The sequence below is a fragment of the Synchiropus splendidus genome, chromosome 1 (genome assembly GCF_027744825.2).
Source record: "Synchiropus splendidus isolate RoL2022-P1 chromosome 1, RoL_Sspl_1.0, whole genome shotgun sequence".
Classification (NCBI taxonomy): domain Eukaryota; kingdom Metazoa; phylum Chordata; class Actinopteri; order Syngnathiformes; family Callionymidae; genus Synchiropus; species Synchiropus splendidus.
Genome location: NC_071334.1, coordinates 13,825,517 through 13,844,287, shown reverse-complemented (window position 1 = coordinate 13,844,287; position 18,771 = coordinate 13,825,517). Strand labels below are relative to the sequence as shown.

General features: G+C 42.4%; 3 protein-coding genes across 3 annotated transcripts; 1 reads left to right on the top strand and 2 right to left on the bottom strand.

The window, feature by feature from the left end:
* Positions 1-217: 217 nt before the first annotated feature.
* On the bottom strand, positions 218-5,337 carry ccl44 (chemokine (C-C motif) ligand 44). Its single transcript, XM_053888224.1, has 5 exons — positions 5,182-5,337; positions 3,081-3,210; positions 2,441-2,588; positions 2,284-2,359; positions 218-1,750 (listed from the first exon to the last, which is right to left on the bottom strand). The coding sequence occupies exons 1-4, from the start codon at positions 5,243-5,245 to the stop codon at positions 2,321-2,323; spliced, it is 381 nt and encodes a 126-aa protein (XP_053744199.1). The 5' UTR covers positions 5,246-5,337; the 3' UTR covers positions 218-1,750; positions 2,284-2,320.
* Positions 5,338-10,791: 5,454 nt separating this feature from the next.
* pole4 (polymerase (DNA-directed), epsilon 4, accessory subunit) lies at positions 10,792-11,995 on the bottom strand. The gene is made up of 4 exons (XM_053850374.1): positions 11,647-11,995; positions 11,199-11,283; positions 11,079-11,120; positions 10,792-10,974 (listed from the first exon to the last, which is right to left on the bottom strand). Exons 1-4 carry the CDS (start codon positions 11,902-11,904, stop codon positions 10,961-10,963), a joined length of 399 nt encoding a protein of 132 aa, XP_053706349.1. The 5' UTR covers positions 11,905-11,995; the 3' UTR covers positions 10,792-10,960.
* Positions 11,996-13,086: 1,091 nt separating this feature from the next.
* On the top strand, positions 13,087-18,599 carry LOC128770533 (serine/threonine-protein kinase NIM1). Its single transcript, XM_053885107.1, has 4 exons — positions 13,087-13,187; positions 14,660-14,959; positions 15,112-15,380; positions 15,994-18,599. Exons 1-4 carry the CDS (start codon positions 13,166-13,168, stop codon positions 16,738-16,740), a joined length of 1,338 nt encoding a protein of 445 aa, XP_053741082.1. The 5' UTR covers positions 13,087-13,165; the 3' UTR covers positions 16,741-18,599.
* Positions 18,600-18,771: the final 172 nt, after the last annotated feature.

The window sequence follows — 18,771 nt, the reverse complement described above, 5'->3', positions numbered from 1 at the left end:
CTTCCTGCTGTTCATTTCAATTTTATTCTGCAGTGTTTTCTTACCATGGAGAAAGAGTGAGGGGGCTTTCTGACTGATAGTTCCACTTCGTACATGGCATTTTCTGTGATCTGGTTTGCAACTACATCTGCCATTGTTAATGATAACTATTTTTGTTGTCAGCAACACAACACACAATCCACAGCAAAGAAGAACAACAAGCCAAGACTTGATTTTATTGGAGATTTAATTACAAAATAGTGACTTGACATGGTGTGTCTGATCGTACAGTGCAGTCTTCTACAATGCTTGCGTGATTCCCACACAATACAGCCCTCTCAGTTTTGACAGCCTCGTCGTGTGGTGAGTGGGATCATGGGTACTTTGGCATAGTTAAGAGACGAACCGTGGAAAAGACAAAACTGAACAAGAAAGGGTTTCTTTTCTATTCTCCAACAGCTCGAGCTGTATCACAAAAGACGGATGACAAGTGCCTTCACGACTTAAAAACCTCTTCAAGTCTCACTTGTCTGAACCATCCACCAAAGGCCGAAACACTGTTGGATTCGTTGCTAGCTTGTTCCTCCGATGCTTCATGAGACGCTTCTACATAATTATCTGAATTTGTCATTTACGTCAAAGAGTTAGTCATGACATTTTGTATATTTTTATGGAAACTTGTGCTGATGTGAGTTGGAAGGGAGCAGAAATATCACCGATGAAAGTTTTTTTTTCCATTTATGCAAGTTCAAAAACGCAGAATGGCACATTATTATAAGAATTATTGACTGGACGACTCTTTATCTTAAGACTCTTCATTTAGTGAAATACAGGATGTTCAATGTTTCTTGTTTTTTTTGCTTTTAAAGGAAGGGTTGAGGTTAAATACAGAACAGAGTCAAAGGTCAAATCCAAGGATAACCGAGTCTTCTCATTTAAGGAGCGATGGCTTTGATGTGACAGACTCCAGCAGGATCACATTTTATTCCTTCCCTTCCTTCTGACTTGTGTATTCTGTTGACACAATTCACATTAGATTTTAATCTGAGCTGCAAATAGTTTCATTGTTGAGCGCCATGCTTAAGTCCCCCTCATTTGATTCTACGATGAGATGCGTAACACGAAAAGACAACAAGCGTTGACAACAAAGTGTAAGGATTCCATCTAGTCGGAGGCTTTAATAAGAGAGGGAACCATTGAAGAGTTTCAAAAGTTGAGTGTCAGCGTTTGGGTTACGATGTCATCAATAGGGATGACGATAGGAGCAGTTTACTGAATTCAACATGCACGCGCCGGCCCCAGTTTGATTTCTGCTAACAGTCAAACAGAAAGGTCAAACCCTGAAAAAGAGTGAGAAATCCAAACGGAGACCAGGCTAGTTTGAAAGCGAGCAGAGTGTTTCCACGTACAGAGAACTACTGCGGTGAACCAGATCTAGTGACCGAGCTGTGTCATGGCACATGAACAAACACACAAGCAGGAAGTATCACAACATCAACACCGCTGCTCTGTCGCAACATTTCCACGGACTTCAGCATGATTTCGTGGAAGAAAAATAACAGTACGCGTCATCGGCAATAAATCACTATTGTTACAGGTTAGTACTCCTCTGCTTGGACTGGCTTCATGTTAAGGAATGTTGCTTCTACTTGACAGTTAGATGTGTATTGCTGCCCTGGTGTGATCCCCGATGTGGAGATGGCGTAGAGAGACACACGAGACGACTGGAGACAACTCAACTGTAATAGGAGTTGCTAAGAGTTTACTTGGCCTGTTGGGAAAAGAGAAGACATTAAGGAACGTAGTATCAGGGCTGACACTTAAAGAGATTCATTTCACTTGTTTTATTCATTGCTGAAAAAAAGTAAGTAACCAATCCAAGATCTTTTTTTTTTTTTACACTTTTCCAGGTGCACCACATCATAGAATGTGAGGTCATCACCAAAACGTCCATGATGAAGGAGACAAACTAAGGTTGTGCTGATAGACGGAAAAAATATTTATTCATTCTTATTTTATCTTTTTTTTTTGGACAAACTTCAGGAAGTTTGCTCAGCACTGATCTGGACAGATTCAACTCAAATTTGATCAGTCTGATGTCAAAATATTTCATTTAGTTACATTACAGTTAATTTCTTATAAAACAAAAAGTACTGTTGAATGACTGATTTGTCAGTCAGAAGAGCTGTTGGTCCAGAATGTCAGAATTGCTTCACCAGGAGAGTTAACAACTGCCAGAAAACAAGTCTGAGATCATGGTTTTGAGCTTCAGGAACATGGATGAGTGATCCATAATCGTCTTACTTGAGACTATAGGTTTCCATCTGTACTCGGGTTTCGGTCACTCCACGCTCAGGGTGGCCCAGTTGTCCTTCTTGTCCTGAACGATACCAAAAACAAATGACTAAATGAGTGAAGCCGCAACTATTGAATGTTTCTCATACGGCAACTACGACCAGACCTCTGACATGACGGGCAGGTTGTCGTGAGGAAGGAAAAACATGGTCCGGTGGGCCTTGGTTCTCTGCCTCTGTAGCAGCTTCCTCAGCAGCCGCTTCACCTTCCTGTCTCTGGGATCAGCGCATTTCACCGCCTTTTTTGTGTAGAGACTGAGAAAGAGAATCACCCTGGTTATACAGTGTTTTCAGTGAAGTTCAAGCAGCAAAATGTTCCCTCAGGTGTCATCTTTCTGAATTGATGCCCATTTTAGGAGACCTCCTCTTTGTTGGTGTTGGGTTTGTGGACAGAAGCTAGAAGACAATAACAGCAGAGCGCATTGAAGTTTTCATTCCCCTGGAACATATTTCTCCCAGCAGAAGAAAACAATAGGTATCACAATGCAGAACTGTTGACTTAACTAATCCCTGCTGTTCTGTGGCCGGACTCAGCTGGCGCGGAAGGTATTTTCAGATGGCGTGTTATTCCCACATATTTCCCTTCCTACTTCCCTGGCAATTACATCGGCGGGCCATAACAACATGACCTGGAAAGATGACAATGCCTCTCCGGCGAGCTCAGCCCTTCTCTAACAAGAGGCATATTTTCCGTGCCTGCAAACGCTGCGCGGCTCAGCTCCAGGAGTGAATATTTGAAATACTTGCATGATGGCTTGTATACTGCAGTCCGGTCCCTCCGTCTGCACCTCAAACCGCAGCACATCCTTGGTACGCACCTTGCCCTGGGAGTATAACATGCAGCACTGAACGTCCCTCTGCATCTGCACACCCTTCCCTGGGGACAGGAGGGGAGCATCTTTGGATTAGATGTGAACTGAAACACAACAACATTATATAAAACAATACGCTCCTCATCCTGACACACTTGCACAGACATTGCATGAGTGTAAATTTCACCGATAATAGCTTGTAACCGTGTGTATTGTTGCCCATCATATCTTTGAAGATAATATACACTTCAAAGGCTGGATGTTTTGGGCAACAAGGTCCCAAGGGACACTGCACTTTCACTGACTCAGAAACTCTGCTCGTTTTAAGAAATCTGTTCTGTGATGATCCATTTATAATTTGACGCCCATGAGTCTTTGTACCCTTAGTTGCACATCCGAGAATTGTCCAATGACATCACTTCACACAAATAAACCAACTGTACAGACTGATCATCACAACAAAGCCTCTCATTTTCCAAAGATTTCTGTTGAGTCTGCAGAGAGACTAGTATTGGTCCCTTCTCCTCCACCAGGACCCTCACTCCACCTCACGTTGGGGGTCAAACAGACACAGCTAAAAAAGGTTTAACAACCGCAAATAAGATTTGCACTAATTTGATTCTGCATTAAAATAAATCACATAGTTTATATGAAACAAAATACTATAGCTTGTGGTTATGCTTTTTGTCCTCCGGAGGCCACCGTAGTTAGGAGAACCGCTCCAGAGAGGTGTGTGTATAACTTTTGTTCACTAATTTAATCCGGTCCACAAAGGTGATTTAAGGAATGATTTTTCATGATGGGAAATGTATTGTTTCAGACAATAGGACGTTTCTGGCCACAACTGTAGAAAAAGGTATGTCAAAAGGTGTTGAATTACTGGAGACAACCAGAGCATTGGTGATGGTCTCCACAGAAAGGTTTGGTTCGGGTGCAATAATACAGTCTGCCTCAGCCATAAAATATAAACTTGAAGTGAGTAGTGACAACAAAGCTGAGCAGTGAGACTCCAAATGTCATTGTTGATGATCGGAACTCTGAATTCCAAGTCCAGATTAAGATTTTCATCTGGACTTGGACCATGTAAAAACTCCCTCCCATCGGACATGTTGCCACTATCAAATCCTCCTGTCCAAATTCCAGCAGCTTTTATGAGTTTACTTTTTATCACTTTTGGCAAACTGTCGACTAAAGAAATAAGATTGAAATAATTGCTTTAAAGCCCAGTCGACAGCTACATTTATATTCTGTTGGCTATTTATGATCTTGCAGACTTGGAGGATGGCGCTTTGTCAGCCATTGTTGCGGGAGTCATCATCAAAGTTGTTCAGGTTGTGGGGAAGAAACAGCGAAATCTAACCCTGCAGGTCCACAGATAAACATAAACGTTCCGAAAGCATGAAGCTCGTATGCGAGGGAGTGCGTGACAGGAGACATTTGACTGCATCACGAGATGTCTGCACTTATTCCACTCTGCAACTTTAAAGCAGTATTGCATGCCAAAGAAACATGGAGTAAAACATCTAGATGGCTTCGGTCGTGGTGCAAAAGTCTTCCACACACTCCCTCTCCTGCACATATGGATGCACAGGAATGTCAGAGGAATTACAATGGCATCCCACTGGGCAGCAAAACACAGTCCCATGCCAGTGAGGGATGGGGAAAATGGGTGTGTGTGTGTGTGTGCATGTGCGGAGGGTGTGCTATCATGGCTCCGGAGCATTTGTGTAAACCAAATAAAGTATGATGTGAAGCAGCAGGGAGCCACCGGAGCAGAGAAATAGGACAGAGCTGTTATGGCACAGATGAGGATGATGATGATGATGATGATGAATGCTCCGGCACATGAGCTCACTTCCATCGCAGATATGGCACAGAGACAAGGCGACACCGTCACGCAGGCTCTCTCTGTTTACATCCATGCCTCCCTCCAGTCTCATCACGTTCCCTTCTATCTCTTCCATCTTTCTGCTGCTACACCTGCAGGCTGCATGCAACACACACACACACACACACACGCAGCCAGGGCACCTTACCTTCCACAGATGCTAGCAGGATAACAGTCAGAGAGAAAACAGTCAACATCTGCGGCATGAACATGATGAGGCTGGCAGAGAGGAGGAGAGGAGAAGAGGATGATCTACTCTGTCACCTCTCCCTCTATGGCTGGCTCTCTTATATGACTCCCTCCCTCTTTTATTCCTCCCTGCCCAGCTCACTTTTACCACCTCTTTTTTCCCTTGTTTCACCATCTTTTCCTTTTTTTAGTTGCTGTCTTCTTCACACCTGACCGACTCTCTCTCTTGCTAATTCATCCTCTCCACTTCCACGCTCAGCCTTTTTCTCACGCTTTGCTTCCTCGGTTGCATCTTAACAAGCGCTTTTATCTCACCTCCCAGAACAATGAAAGCAAAGCACACAGCTGAGATCTTTGACCAGGAATCTAAACACATTGCGATGCTTGAAGACAGACCTGCATTTGCAGTTGTCTGAGGTGGGCTTCGGCCATCTGTTCATATTTGGAAGCCTTTGTCACTCGACAAGCTTTTGTTTGTTTTCTTCATGTTTCAGAATATTTTTAAGTTGGACAGTAGATCAGGCTTGTCAAACTAATGGTCCAGGGGCTGCGTCCAGTCCACAATTTCAGGGTGCCCACCATAATGACCCAGAACTTGGACCGCTTACTCACGCATATCTTTTGAATGGGACCCATTATGCTCTTCTATGTTCTAAGGGTCAAGATGAAGCATCATCTTACCATAAAGTGAAGTGTGAAAGAATGAATCCTTTCCCGAATTCAAATGTAAGCATGTATGATACGTTACGGGATCCACTCGCGATGTACTGTCAAAGCTAGTTCATGGGATTGATGGCGCACCTTTGGGATGCACAGAGCATTTTTTTTTCATCGTAACTATTGTCTTGAAAGTTGAAGACGTGTATCTGAGGGAAGAGCGGAAGCTTCAGCAGGAACAGGAGGAGACAGTGCCACATGACCGACTGCATTACAGAACCACTCCAACATATACTCACTCACATGGCGGAATATATTGAGGTTGGGAAAGTGGACTTTTGTGTTCTATGCTGATGCTGAAGGCAGTCAATGTTCCATGCTGACGGCTTTCAATTCAAACGCATGTGAGTCGTGCAAAATAAAAAATCCACACCCTTCACCTGGAAAGTTACAGAGGAAGGAAAACATTTTTGACTCCACTGAACTATCCACTACGCATCAACCTGCAACATGAAGGCTGCCTTTGTCGCCAGTATAGGAAGCAAAAGTCTACTTCCCCAACCTCAATATATTACACCATGAGAGTGAGGATATGTTGACCATCCGCTCTCAGTCAAGCAAGACTCAACCTGGAACTGAATATGATGTCAGAATCTGTGTATCCATCTTCATTTGAGCCATTTTGCAAATTTGCACTTTTTTAAAGTTTGTACAGTTTTAACACAAAGCTCCTATATTTCTATGAGATTTGACTTTAACTGAGAAACTGATTATAAGACTAAAACAAACTAAAACTAAAACTTTAAAGGTTCCATCTGCTCCACCAGAACAATGATGGTGTCCTTTATTTTCTATATATATTTCAGTCATCCATCCCATTTGTTGTGCGTATCAGAGGTCCTGCTGCCTTCGCAGTTCTACCTGAACTTGACTGAGCTCACAAGTCCAGAGAAGGTAACTCCTTTCATGATGTTGATGAGTGATGTGTGAATGGCTTCCATCTGAATTGGAGGCATCAGAGTGCAGGTCGGAGGAGCATCTTTGTACTTTTCCTGTGGGGCCTATACATAGTGTTGTAAAGACGTATTCATATGCTCCAGTAACACTGTTGTGGCGTATGACACCTTCATTCAGATGATGTTGTCCTCAGTGGAAATGTGTTTTTTTATGAAGAATCAAATGGAAATGTAGTTTGTGCACTGGAGTGTGTGTGTGTGTGTGTGTGTTTCGGAGGTGGAGTTAGCTGTTAAAGAATGTCGCCCCAAAAATCAGGCTGGAATCTCAGCTGCAATAACATACCGTCCTCATGACTACTGCTCCGCTTGTGCACTGGATACATTTTTGACATTTCTGTGCAGCAATTAAAATATTTTCTGTCAAGGTGCTCAGACTCAAAAGCACGCAGGGCATCAACCAAAAAAAAAAAAAAAAAAAAAAAAGTAAAAGTGAGCGTGCACTGCGGCCTCGGGGGCTAATCCCCTTCACTGAGGGGGTGGAAGAGCCGAGGATGTTTGAAGAAGTGCTTTCTTCAGGTTGTGGCTCTGGCACGAGATTCCACTGTGAGACGGGCTCCAAGAGATTAACTCAGGGAAGCAGCATTCTTTAAACCATTAACAAGGAAATGAATTAACATGGACACAGCACACAATCATTCATGAATACACACACTATTTAGAGGGAGTATTCACTTTTCTTTTTTTGTCTGGATTCTGGCTTTCTTGTCTTTGTCTGTGTATATTTCTTTTTTCCAGATGTACGCTAAAGGTTTTTTTTTTTTTACACCTTTGGGCCGCGAGGGCCACAAGACGCTCAGTTATAACACATGAGCCACGTATGGTGGCACTAGTGAGTCACTGAATTGACTTGACAGCTGCAAATCTGTGATAGTGAACAACTATGGAGAAGTTCTAGAAAAGAAAAAAATGATGAAGAAAGTGACGTCGCTCCCAACAGTTTTGAAAATGAATTCGAACATTTTATGGCAATACTAAACTTTACTTATATCTTCTTTGGAGTTTAAATAAAATGTTATTTTTATTTTCTGATATTTAGACACGGTTTTATTATATTTATTTTATTCCGTATTTTATTCATTTTTTTCATTCATTTTTATTCATTTTCATTCATCCAATTTGCGCAACAGTTTGCATCAGGTGTATTTTTTTTCTTTTTTTCTTTAGTAAATTTGAAGAACATGATCTGCACCTGGTTCTGCTGCTGGTTGGACTTTTCGATGACAAATATCTTTGCGATGATCACATGGTTTCATGTCATTTCACAAGGTTTTGGTTTGTTTACGTGTAAGTAGATTAAATATTTGTTCTGGGAAAAGTGGTCCCCGAGATCAAAAAGGTTCAGAACCCCTGGTCTTAGACACCCCTGATTTAGCCTAAAATTATATTTTATATTATTCTGCTTTATCATGTATGTTGCGAGTCGTTTTCGAAGGACACAACAAGCAGTTCAGTTAAGTTAAAGCAAGTAGTCTGGTGTGTTTTCATCCATTAGCAAAGGCTAATCTTTGAGTCTCTGATGAAAACAATATCATTTCTGGTGAAACTACACTGTGGCAGCCAGTCACAGAAACAACCCAAATCCATGATGGAAGTCAAACATTTCATTTGACCCACGAAACACAAATATTTAGAGACAAATGAACAGCATGACTTGCTGTTTTAATCTCCCAGTCAGAGCCAGTAGGTCCCAGAAACATGCTCCTGTGGTTCTTCTTTCTCCTGGATATTATGAAGTAATTGTAGGAAAAATATTTAAATCCGTTCACTCCTGATTACATATTCGCACAAAAGAGCACTTGGTGTTCCCCGGTGTCAGTCAAGCATTCCTCTGCAGGGAGTTGACTGGAGCACTTCTGGATCCAGACATCTGTGCTTCTCACAGATCTGTTTCATTACTTGCCGAAATACTAAACCCAGAAAATAAGCTTCAACACACCCAGGCATTTATTTTAAAATTCCAACAGCAAAAACTCCAGAGGTTTTGTCTGCGCAGGGAAACTGAACACTGTTCAACATGTTCAAAGAGTCTCCGGGAACAGATCGGCTTGAAAATGGACCTTCTCTGCGCATATGTAAAAACAAACTCCGGAGTTTGTTCAGAAATATAAAATTTACATTTTGCTCAATTTAAGATGAAGGTTTACCTGTCAAGACCTGCCCAGGTGCCTGAGCTGGCAACCAGGGAGAGATGAGAATCCGAGGACAGTAGGCCTGACATGACCTTTGGCCCTTCATGAGTGCACACAATCATCATAACGTAAGGCCTGATCTGTCAAAGAAAACGACTGCAATGGTTTTTTACAAATGATTTTTCATGTGACCCAAAATTCTCCACACCCTCATATGAACGGTGCACTTGTAGGTTTAAATCCAGTTTATACAGATCTCAAGGCCTTTATAATAACCATCCATTTTACTGTCTTGACTGATAATTTGAACAAATATTTAAAAAATACTTTTGGGAAAATCCCTGTTCTAGACTTGCATGCATGGGATATATATTATTTATAGTCATTTATCTAGTGGAAAATTGAATTCCAATTCCGACTTGGCTCGTGGTGCATGAAGTGGAGCAACCTGGGTTCATCCATGAAGGTCCATTGATCAGCACCATGGACAGCGGGTTTGACAATGGGACAACTTCACCTACCTGGGCAGAAAATAGGAGTCAAAAATTGAAAAAAATCTCATCTTACTATAGTTGGGGAAAAATGTATCATTTGGGTTGCATACATAGCGCATGCTGTAATACAACTACCCTTGATAAATAACCTTCATTTCCTTGCGCTGTAAATACTCTATTGTCATTTACATGAGGGCTTTTTCTATTTGGTCTGAATTTTATTGAAATAAGTAATAGTTTCCTTTGATATTACTATTAATGAATGAGAAGAAACACCGTTTTCAACAAATAACCAAGATTGTCCAGAAGTCAGTGGCGGGTGTTTGTCACAATGACATCTCATGCTCCTCACTAGACTCATCATGTTGTTCTGAGGCAACGCGTTCCACCCCTCCACAAGTGCTCCAGTTCTGCCAGCCACGTTGAGGAGGGGCACAGGCATCCAGTCGCTGCCTCGGATGGTGCCAGATGTGCTCTATGGGGTTGAGATCAGGGGACCTTGCTGGCCACACCATGTGAGGCACTCAGACCTACAGTTCTGGCACGATGTGATGGAGCATCATCTTCCACGAACAGAGGTCCAAACCTGTTTAGCACTGACTGGTGAGGCCTGCCCAGACCATTGGACCTCCTTCACCCAAGTCAACCCTGGGGACCATGTTGACTTCTTGCTCAACTTGCCTTTTCCACCAACACTGATGCAAAACAACAGAGAATAGGACGGTGGACCACTGCGGCATTGTCCAGGTCACATGATCCTGTAACCCAACGGTCACGGTGGGGTCTTGGTGTCAGTGGAGTCAACTGCACTGGTTGTAAAGTTGGTGGCGAGAGGTTTGCCTGGAGACCCTTCCACCCTTCTACCCCTCATGTGTTGTAGAAGGTGAGGGAGCTGCATAGTGGTGTCTGATTGCACAGGTCCTCAGGCACTGGTCATCAATGTGGTGCATCACTCGCAGGGCTCCACTCCTGGGTCTGTCACCAAGACTGCCTGCTGTTCTGGGTCTTGCTACAAGTCTGCTGATGACACTTTGAGCCTGCTACCAACACGAAGGCGTGCTATGGCTAGGAGTCGCCGCCCAATATGTAAGGTGCACTGTATGCAGCCAGACCATCATATGGATCACACAAAATGAAGTGTGTCTATCGGCCTTATACAATATCTCTAACTTATTGTGAGCAGTGTAAAATGAATTACTATGAAAATATGTCAAATATAACATATGAAATGAAACCTGTTTTGAGAATATTACAAACTTTTTTATTTGTCCAAAAGCAGCACTAAAGAAATATTTACAGACCAATGTACAAATCACCACTCATGTTTCCATGCTTTGTAGAACATTACAAAAACTCAATCAAATGTTTAACTAAAAAACGTCCCCACAGAAAAGAAACAGTCCGGCAGTTGCATTTTTTTTGGTTTGCAGCTCCTGAAGAGTTTAATCCAGTGTCCCTTCAATGAAAAACACAGAAGCATGAAGCATGCATAGAATTTCCAACCTCGGTTTGAGGGACAGCAGTTCAAATGCCAAGTCTGGTTTCATGGAGGAACCTTACCTTCAAGAAAAGCAAACTCATCTATGGCCTCAATTGCATTATCTGTGGACAAAACAATATATGTTGAGGGGAAAAAATATAAACACAGATGTGAAAATGGAGCTGCTATAAAGAACTGACCCAAATCTTTTCTCTGCAAGGTTTTCCTCTTGCCCTGCTGCGCGTACACCAAGGCATCTTTGGCAATCATCTCCACAAACAGCTCCTGCAAAACAGGAAATGCAATCTGTTTAAAGTGGAACAGTTGCATTATTAGACAGTTGTACGTCATAGACTGACACCTCCACTGCAGGGGTCTGAAGCCATGACGTGGTGTGAATTGCAGCAGACTTTGAAATGGACTTCAGTGAATCCATTTAAAGAAACACCTAACCGGGCGACCCTCGTGGTTGGAGGCTGAACAACGTGTAAAACACGAGGTAGCAGATCCAACCGCTGCATAGAATAAACTGCTGAAATGAGTCACGATTAATACTTAAAAAATGACTTTGACACTCGTAAAAAGGCACTTGGCTGTGACTCACTCATGTGAGTTGTAACCCGCCGCCGACCAAGCTGCGCACGTTACCGTTGCTTTAGCGATGATGAACACGGACTCCTGGCTCGCGAGCGACACATCTGGATCGGTCTTCATCAGCGCCTTGATGCGGGCCAGCGGGAGTTTGGACAGGCGGCCGTGGGTGGCGGCAGCAGCGGCGGCGGGGCCCGTCATCTGCTGCGGGCTGCTCTCCTCCCCGGGTCCGGCAGCGTGCTTCTCCTCCTCACTCCCGCACAGGTCAGACTCCAGCTCGGTGGGGTTGACTGGTGTCGCGACCGTCGCTGCCATACTTTTACTTCTCAAGTTCCTAAGACAAGTGTGTGTTCAGTCCACTACATATCAGAGCGTCCGCTGTCAACAACGGCCCGCCAGCATGTGCTTCCGGCTGCGCGGTCAGTCTCAACGCTCATTGGCCAGCGTGACAAAAATGGCGAAGGCTTCATCTCCCGCCAACTTATATTAGACGATCATTGGACCAAACGGAAAGAAGAGGCGTGATGGACAGAATTGTAAACTAACCAGCGGTCAGGTATTGCTCACAAACAGAGGCGGAGCAAATGAAGCCTCGGTCTAATTTTGTTCCAAATTATTTCTGTCAGGAAAAATATTCACCCATTCTTTTGCCTCAATCAATGTATTATGTATTTTTATGTATTTATATTTATGACAATGGCAAAAAAAAAGCATCAAGGAAAAATATTCAGTCCTTAAAAATACATTTATCTCTCTTCTTTCTCTTTTTTGTGTCTTTTAGTGAATAAATTAGAATGTATATATATATATATATATATATATATATATATATATATATATATATATATATCAGTGCTGTCATTTTAACGCATTAATTCGATTAATTAATTACGCCGCAATTTAACACATTAAAAAATTATTGCAATTAACTATGAGTATCAACGGTTCTTCATTTTGCCTCATTTAGAGGCGTGCTATATTTCTATTATTCTTTTTTTTATATTGCTATATTGAGCTTTAGTGCCTATTTGAGACAGCCTTATTTTATTTCAGAATTGTATTTATTTAACTGAATCGCTGGATTTGTATTATATTTTTGACAACAGCTTTATTTGATTGATGTCACTGTATTGCTGTATTTGTTCTACATTTTTGAATAATGCACCTGGCCTAACTGGCTTGCGGATGTGCTTGACTTTTACTTTTGGATTTCATTTATGAAGCACAGTTCACCAGTAAAAAATTGGATTTCAAATCTTCTCTTCTTACTGCATTTAATTGATTTTTTAAATTTTTTATATTTTTATATATATAGTGATGGCCTAACTATTGCACCAAATACAAAGGAACATATACATTCAAGCAAAATACTCCAATAGTTTGTAGCCACATGTTTCAAATGTACCTTGAATATAGTGGAGAGTAACATCATGTGTTCAGCATTTCCCTTCTATGAGTCAAGTAACCCAATGACCAAGCCATTAAGACACTGAGTTAATAGGATCTGAGCGTCAGTCCTGAGGCGCTTCATTCACCTGTTGGCTCACTGTCGTGTGTTACAGTTTGAGGGACAGACATGAAGGACCCGCACTTCACAGGTACGTCACTCTATTCTTTTTTACACTTTCAACTTGTGTACATTTGGCCAATTTATGTGTGTTGTTCAGTTAATTTCAATACAACTGATTAACAGTTGTTATGTAAATGTACACCTTCTCTTCTAGGATAAAGATAATGTGAGTTAAGGAGTCATTTCTTCATTCATCATGAACTTTGTTCATGAACAATGCTAACTGAAGGCTGTATTACAAGTTCCGTCAGCTTTGATTTTGAATATCTCTGCTTTCAGGGTTTTTGTCATTCTGAAATAATAACCATGTGTCAAATAGACGCTCTTATATTTATAAAACAAAAATAGTGGACGGGCATTTTGTCTTTTCTTTTTAATCTTGCCTGTAATCACAGCTTAATACATTATTTTCGCACAACAGGAAAAGGCAATTCAATATTTACATCCGGAAGGCCTTTCAGAATTAAAAAAATGTACCCATGAACTTGATTTATTAAACTAAAGCATTGCAATGCTGACACTTGTTTTTACATAAACATCAGAATTACAGCAACATACTAGTAAATAATAATAAATAATTAAAAAAGAATAAATAAATATGTAAGTATTTTTTATCTAAATGCACGGTGTCATTAATGAAAAAAAAAGTCAACTTGAAACTGAGATAATAACAAAAACCTTCAACACATAAGTGTCAACTCTACAAATAGCTCTGTTATAGATTAGTGTACCTCTAAGGCGTTCTATAAACAGACCTGTAATCCTGCTCGCTTTAGGCACTGAGCTTAGCTCTAAATTTAGTAAACAAATCAAATTAGCATCAACTCTGACCTTACATTGTAGATCCTAATTTGAAATGTGTTCTGTGCTTGTGGGCAGAGCAACGCCTCATGAGCCTTTGGTTGGGATGCAATGCAATGCCCTCATTTTTAGCTCGCCTTGTTAGCAAAAAAAAAAAGAAAAAGTTAAATAAGTCACACCTACATTTAGCAAACGACACCTCAACATGCATCTTGTGTGTGGGGGAAGGAAACCTCATTATATATATATATATATATATATATATATATATTATTTGGAGTTTTTTAACAGTCTCATTCTGGATTATTATCTATTCACTTTATTAATTGTTCACCTATATTGAATACTATATACATACAGGTATGGTACCTTGGAATAACAGACAACAATGTCATTCAAAGGCTGACACCATTCTGCATAAGAAAAATGAGGCCCAGATTAAACACTAGTTAAAGTTGGATGAAAGGCCAGGCGGGACAAAATAAGTCATATAACACGGTTAATCCCATTAACCAGGGGCTTTAGCTGCATCACATAATAAGTCTGCGCTCTAATGTATTTACGAGAGGCTGAACACAGACTGGATCAAAAATAGTCGTGCCGTGTTTTTCACCAAGGACTTACATTCATCTGTGGTCCAAGTTCTGACCATATCTTTGCTGAATTGGGACCAACATCTCTTCCTCTCCTCCCCTGCAGGAATCAAAACAAAGCTGTGGCCAAGTCAGAGGTCTGGCAAAAAGGCCAAGGATGAGCCTCGGAAGACGGAGAAGCCCGTCCCAGTTCAGAAGCCGCTACAGCATGCCATCCCGCCGCTGTCGCAGTCAGAGCGGATGAAGCAGACGGCGTTCGAGAGGGTGGTCTACGACATGGCCCACAACGAGAGAGTCATCCAAGACGCCATGATCGGAAGAAGAGTCGGATTCTACGAGTTGCGTGGAGAGGTCGGCCAGGGGAACTTCTCCACCGTCCGGCTGGGCATCCACTGCTTGACCAAAGGTCAGGACCTGACTCGTCTGTGTGACTGAATAGAACTATTGAGTTCAGAACTGAGGTGCACAGAAAACATTGCAAACTTATATACAATGCTTTTCAATGGTTTACACTGAAGACTTGTCTGGTGTTTGACGTGACATGTTTCTTTACTTCAGAGAGAGTAGCTGTCAAAATCATGGACAAGCTTCGGCTGGACAAGAAAAGCCAGCCGCTGACCTTGTCTGAGATCAAGTGCATGGAGAAGCTGTGTCACCCCAACGTGGTGCGTCTGTATGAGGTGATAGAGACCAGCAGGAAACTGTACCTGGTGATGGAGTACGGCTCCGGGGGAGACCTGTTCTCCCGCGTGACGGTCAGGGGGAAGCTCAGCGACTTGGAGGCCAAGCTGGTTTTTGTTCAGGTCATCTCTGCTGTCAAACACATGGTGAGATCCGTCTCCTCCTCTGCCTCACATTATCTTTAAGGTTTCTTTAAATATATCCGCTGGAATAAAATGAATTGAGAATAAAGACTTTCCTGAGGTTGACAAAATATTGAAGAACAGTCCCAGAACAAAATGATAAGTTGAGAGCGTTCTGAAGACAAATGGTACAATAGCGCCCTCTTCCGATGAGGACGTGCCTTGTCGTAGCCCTTGCATTTACGAGTGAAGGCATCTTTCTATTCATATTCCAATATCCGTTTATTTGTTCGCTCATTTTATGATTATTTTATCTTGCAGATTGGGGGATGTAAAATTGTGTAAGTTTAAAAAAAAAGTAATGCAACATCCATCATTGTCAACAGAGGTATCATGCTTTGATTCTTTTAAAATAGAATAAAATTATGTTTGTTTTCTAGCTAATCACCGAATACTTTGATGAATATATAGTACATGTGTAATTAATTGTGCCATTATAATTATTATCATGGAGAGCTTGCTGTCAACAAAAGCTTGTTTGAACTGAACAAGCTTATTTCCCACTTCAGGATTTTACTTTTCATTTCCTTTCATGGCTTGTGCTGCCCTCATCACAATGTCTCTTTGCCTGTTGTAGCACGACAACAACATCGTCCACCGAGACCTGAAAGCTGAGAACATCTTCTACACCACCAGCTACTGCATTAAGGTGGGTGATTTCGGCTTCAGCACCGAGAGCACCCCCACCGATGCCCTCACGAATTTCTGTGGCTCGCCACCCTACGCTGCACCTGAACTGTTCCGAGATAGAGGCTACAACGGACGGTACTCGGACATCTGGGCTCTGGGAATCCTCTTGTACTTCATGGTGACAGCCACTCTGCCTTTCTTTGGGGACAATCTGGGGAGGCTGAAGCGGTGCATCCTGCAGGGGGCCTTCAGCATCCCTGCTTACGTGCCTGAGGACTGCCAGCTGGTGATCAAGGGCATGCTGCGGCCGGTGCCAGTGGACCGCTCCTCCCTAACACACGTCATTGGCAGCACCTGGTTAAACGGGCTGGAGTTTCCTCACCCCTTCTCCTTGCTGCCTCTCTCTCCGGCCCATTTTGCGAAGCCCACCCAGGCTCTGTGTGTGGAGGAGCAGGAGGTGAAGCGGTTGCTGTCAGAGCTGGGTCTGCTGATGGTTCATTTTCAAAACAACCCCTGCTCTGACACCAGGAGCCCCCTCACTGGGACTTATCGAATCCTGCTCCATCGAGTCCAGAAGCGGAGGTCGGTGGAAGCTGTGGGTTATTCCACCCTGAAACCTGACAGGTGCCCCAGTTCACGACCGTCAGCTGCCATGGACCGACACGTACCTTCTGCTGTCTGCGTGATACTGTGACAGCTTCACTTATGACTTACACATGTGCCCATTTGCTTGCTGACACTCTGAAGCAGTCTGGCTGCTGTATTGTGCAATCCAGGAGGGACGAGATCTGGCTTGTACATGGAGAGCTGCGGGTTCAAGTGGAGTCCGGCTGACAGACTGTATCATTTCTCTTAAGTGATTAGTGGTGCCTTTCTGTGCAGATTACTTTTGCGGCTTACCGTCGGAAACCTTCATCATTCACTGAATCAGCAGTTTCTAATCCTCCTTAGACAAAGCATCAGGCAGTCGAACTAATCCGTGGTCAGCGCCACCCATTTATGTTGTGACTCTACAGTGCATCCAAACACACACTGCCACAATGGCAGATGACACAGGAATGCGCTGCCCCAAAAGAACACCAGCTATTTTGTACAAAAAATATTCATTTTTAGCGTGAGCATTCGCACACAATCCTCTTGCTCTTGGAGATATTCTCTAGTAAAATCAAGAATATAATTTGGAATGCGCTTGACTTTGTGTTTGGTCCAACTTCTGTGTGGAGTTTGCATTGGCTTGAGTCTCATGTCGTTGGTTTTGTGTGTGTGAGTGGTTGTCCGTCTCAATGTGCCCTTTGCTGCTGTGGAACCCTCCCCAGAGTGTCCCCGCAGCTTCAACACCCACAGGTTATTGCTCCAAATTTTGCAAAAGTGATGCCATATATCAACAATGGAAATTTTTATAATAAAATGCTCTCTTCAAAAATGTAGCCAGATTTAACAGTTTTGTTTTCTTCTCGGAAATGTGTTAAAGATTGGTTCATGTTAGGGTCCTTGACCCAAAGGTCGATGAGCTTGGGAGACTTCAGGGATTGCTGAGGACTTGCTGAGTTTAAGCATCTTCCAAAACTGCAATGTTTCTATTCTGGACAGGAAAGGAAAATAAACTCAAAACATGTGGCGACTTTATGAGTTGTCTTCATGCTTCTCTCGTGGCCATGATGTTTTAGTTGTTGCTCAAACTTTTTCTTTGTTTTCATGATTTCACTCAAACAATCATTCTTATTTTCAGAGGCAAGTCAGCCTCCTCCTATTTTAACCTTTCATGATCTCCCATTTAACTCACACCTGAACCCCAGGCTTCTTCTTTTACCGGGTCCCTCCCTCCTAACATGGCCACATGTCCTCCTTTTCAGAGATAGACCTGAACATAAATGCAACATTTCATACACGTTCATTCCAATTAAATATGGGTGACAAAATGAAATCCAATTGTCTGAAAGCAATGCCAAGTCATGTGTCTGATACGCTGTTGGTTGAAAACGTAAACAAACGCCCATGTGCCAGCTTCATGCCACCGATGAGGGTTCCTCTCTGACTACATCAGCCCACCAGGTCAATGTTTATTTATTATTTTTTAAACTCAATTTTCGCATTTTCAGATCGTAAATAACCTGCTTAGTGAAAATGTGCACTTGGCAACACAGGTATGTCGTCCGTGCTTGGATATATTGAACATTTCTTCTGAGGGAACTGAAGGAATAGTTTTCTTTGTGTTCAGCAGTGATTTCACGACATGTAACTCAGATCAAACCGTCTTGCAATTGACAAAAAGAACCAGGATCACTGTCATGTTGTCATGCATGAAATGTCATTGTTTAGAAGAAATCACAAGTGGACACAAGTATGTTGCAAACTGTGGAAACACTCTTCAGTATTTCCAACTGTGGAATGATTCAAACAGGTGATGATGAATTGTAACTCAGCCTTGGAAGTGGACTGTTACAGTCAGCATAAAACAGACTCGTGGTGCTCTTGAACAACCTCCATTGTGATTGTTCACCTCGGCCTCACTAAATAAATGTCACACTCTTCTCCACACAATTGTATCTACTCCAGTCACCACTGCATATGTTTAGAGAGGACTGTCTCCTACAATGTCAAGTGAAGGGAAGTGAATTTTGGCTTCGACTTGCAGTTGAAGTTGTCATTACTTCACGGGAAGGACTTTTGTGGATTTAACTCCACGGGATTGTGAAATCAGTGAGCTCATTTGACTTAAGCGATT

Excerpts from the sequence above, each read along its gene's own strand:
- ccl44 (XM_053888224.1), bottom strand. The coding sequence starts at position 5,245 with ATGTTCATGCCGCAGATGTTGACTGTTTTCTCTCTGACTGTTATCCTG. Across the intron at positions 3,211-5,181 it reads CCTGCTAGCATCTGTGGAAG|GGAAGGGTGTGCAGATGCAG; the intron begins GTAAGGTGCCCT and ends TCCTGTCCCCAG. Across the intron at positions 2,360-2,440 it reads ACCTGCCCGTCATGTCAGAG|GACAAGAAGGACAACTGGGC; the intron begins GTCTGGTCGTAG and ends GGTATCGTTCAG.
- LOC128770533 (XM_053885107.1), top strand. The coding sequence starts at position 13,166 with ATGAAGGACCCGCACTTCACAG. Across the intron at positions 13,188-14,659 it reads GAAGGACCCGCACTTCACAG|GAATCAAAACAAAGCTGTGG; the intron begins GTACGTCACTCT and ends CCTCCCCTGCAG. Across the intron at positions 14,960-15,111 it reads CATCCACTGCTTGACCAAAG|AGAGAGTAGCTGTCAAAATC; the intron begins GTCAGGACCTGA and ends TCTTTACTTCAG.
- pole4 (XM_053850374.1), bottom strand. The coding sequence starts at position 11,904 with ATGGCAGCGACGGTCGCGACACCAGTCAACCCCACCGAGCTGGAGTCT. Across the intron at positions 11,284-11,646 it reads TCATCATCGCTAAAGCAACG|GAGCTGTTTGTGGAGATGAT; the intron begins GTAACGTGCGCA and ends CCTGTTTTGCAG. Across the intron at positions 11,121-11,198 it reads CTTGCAGAGAAAAGATTTGG|ATAATGCAATTGAGGCCATA; the intron begins GTCAGTTCTTTA and ends TTTTGTCCACAG.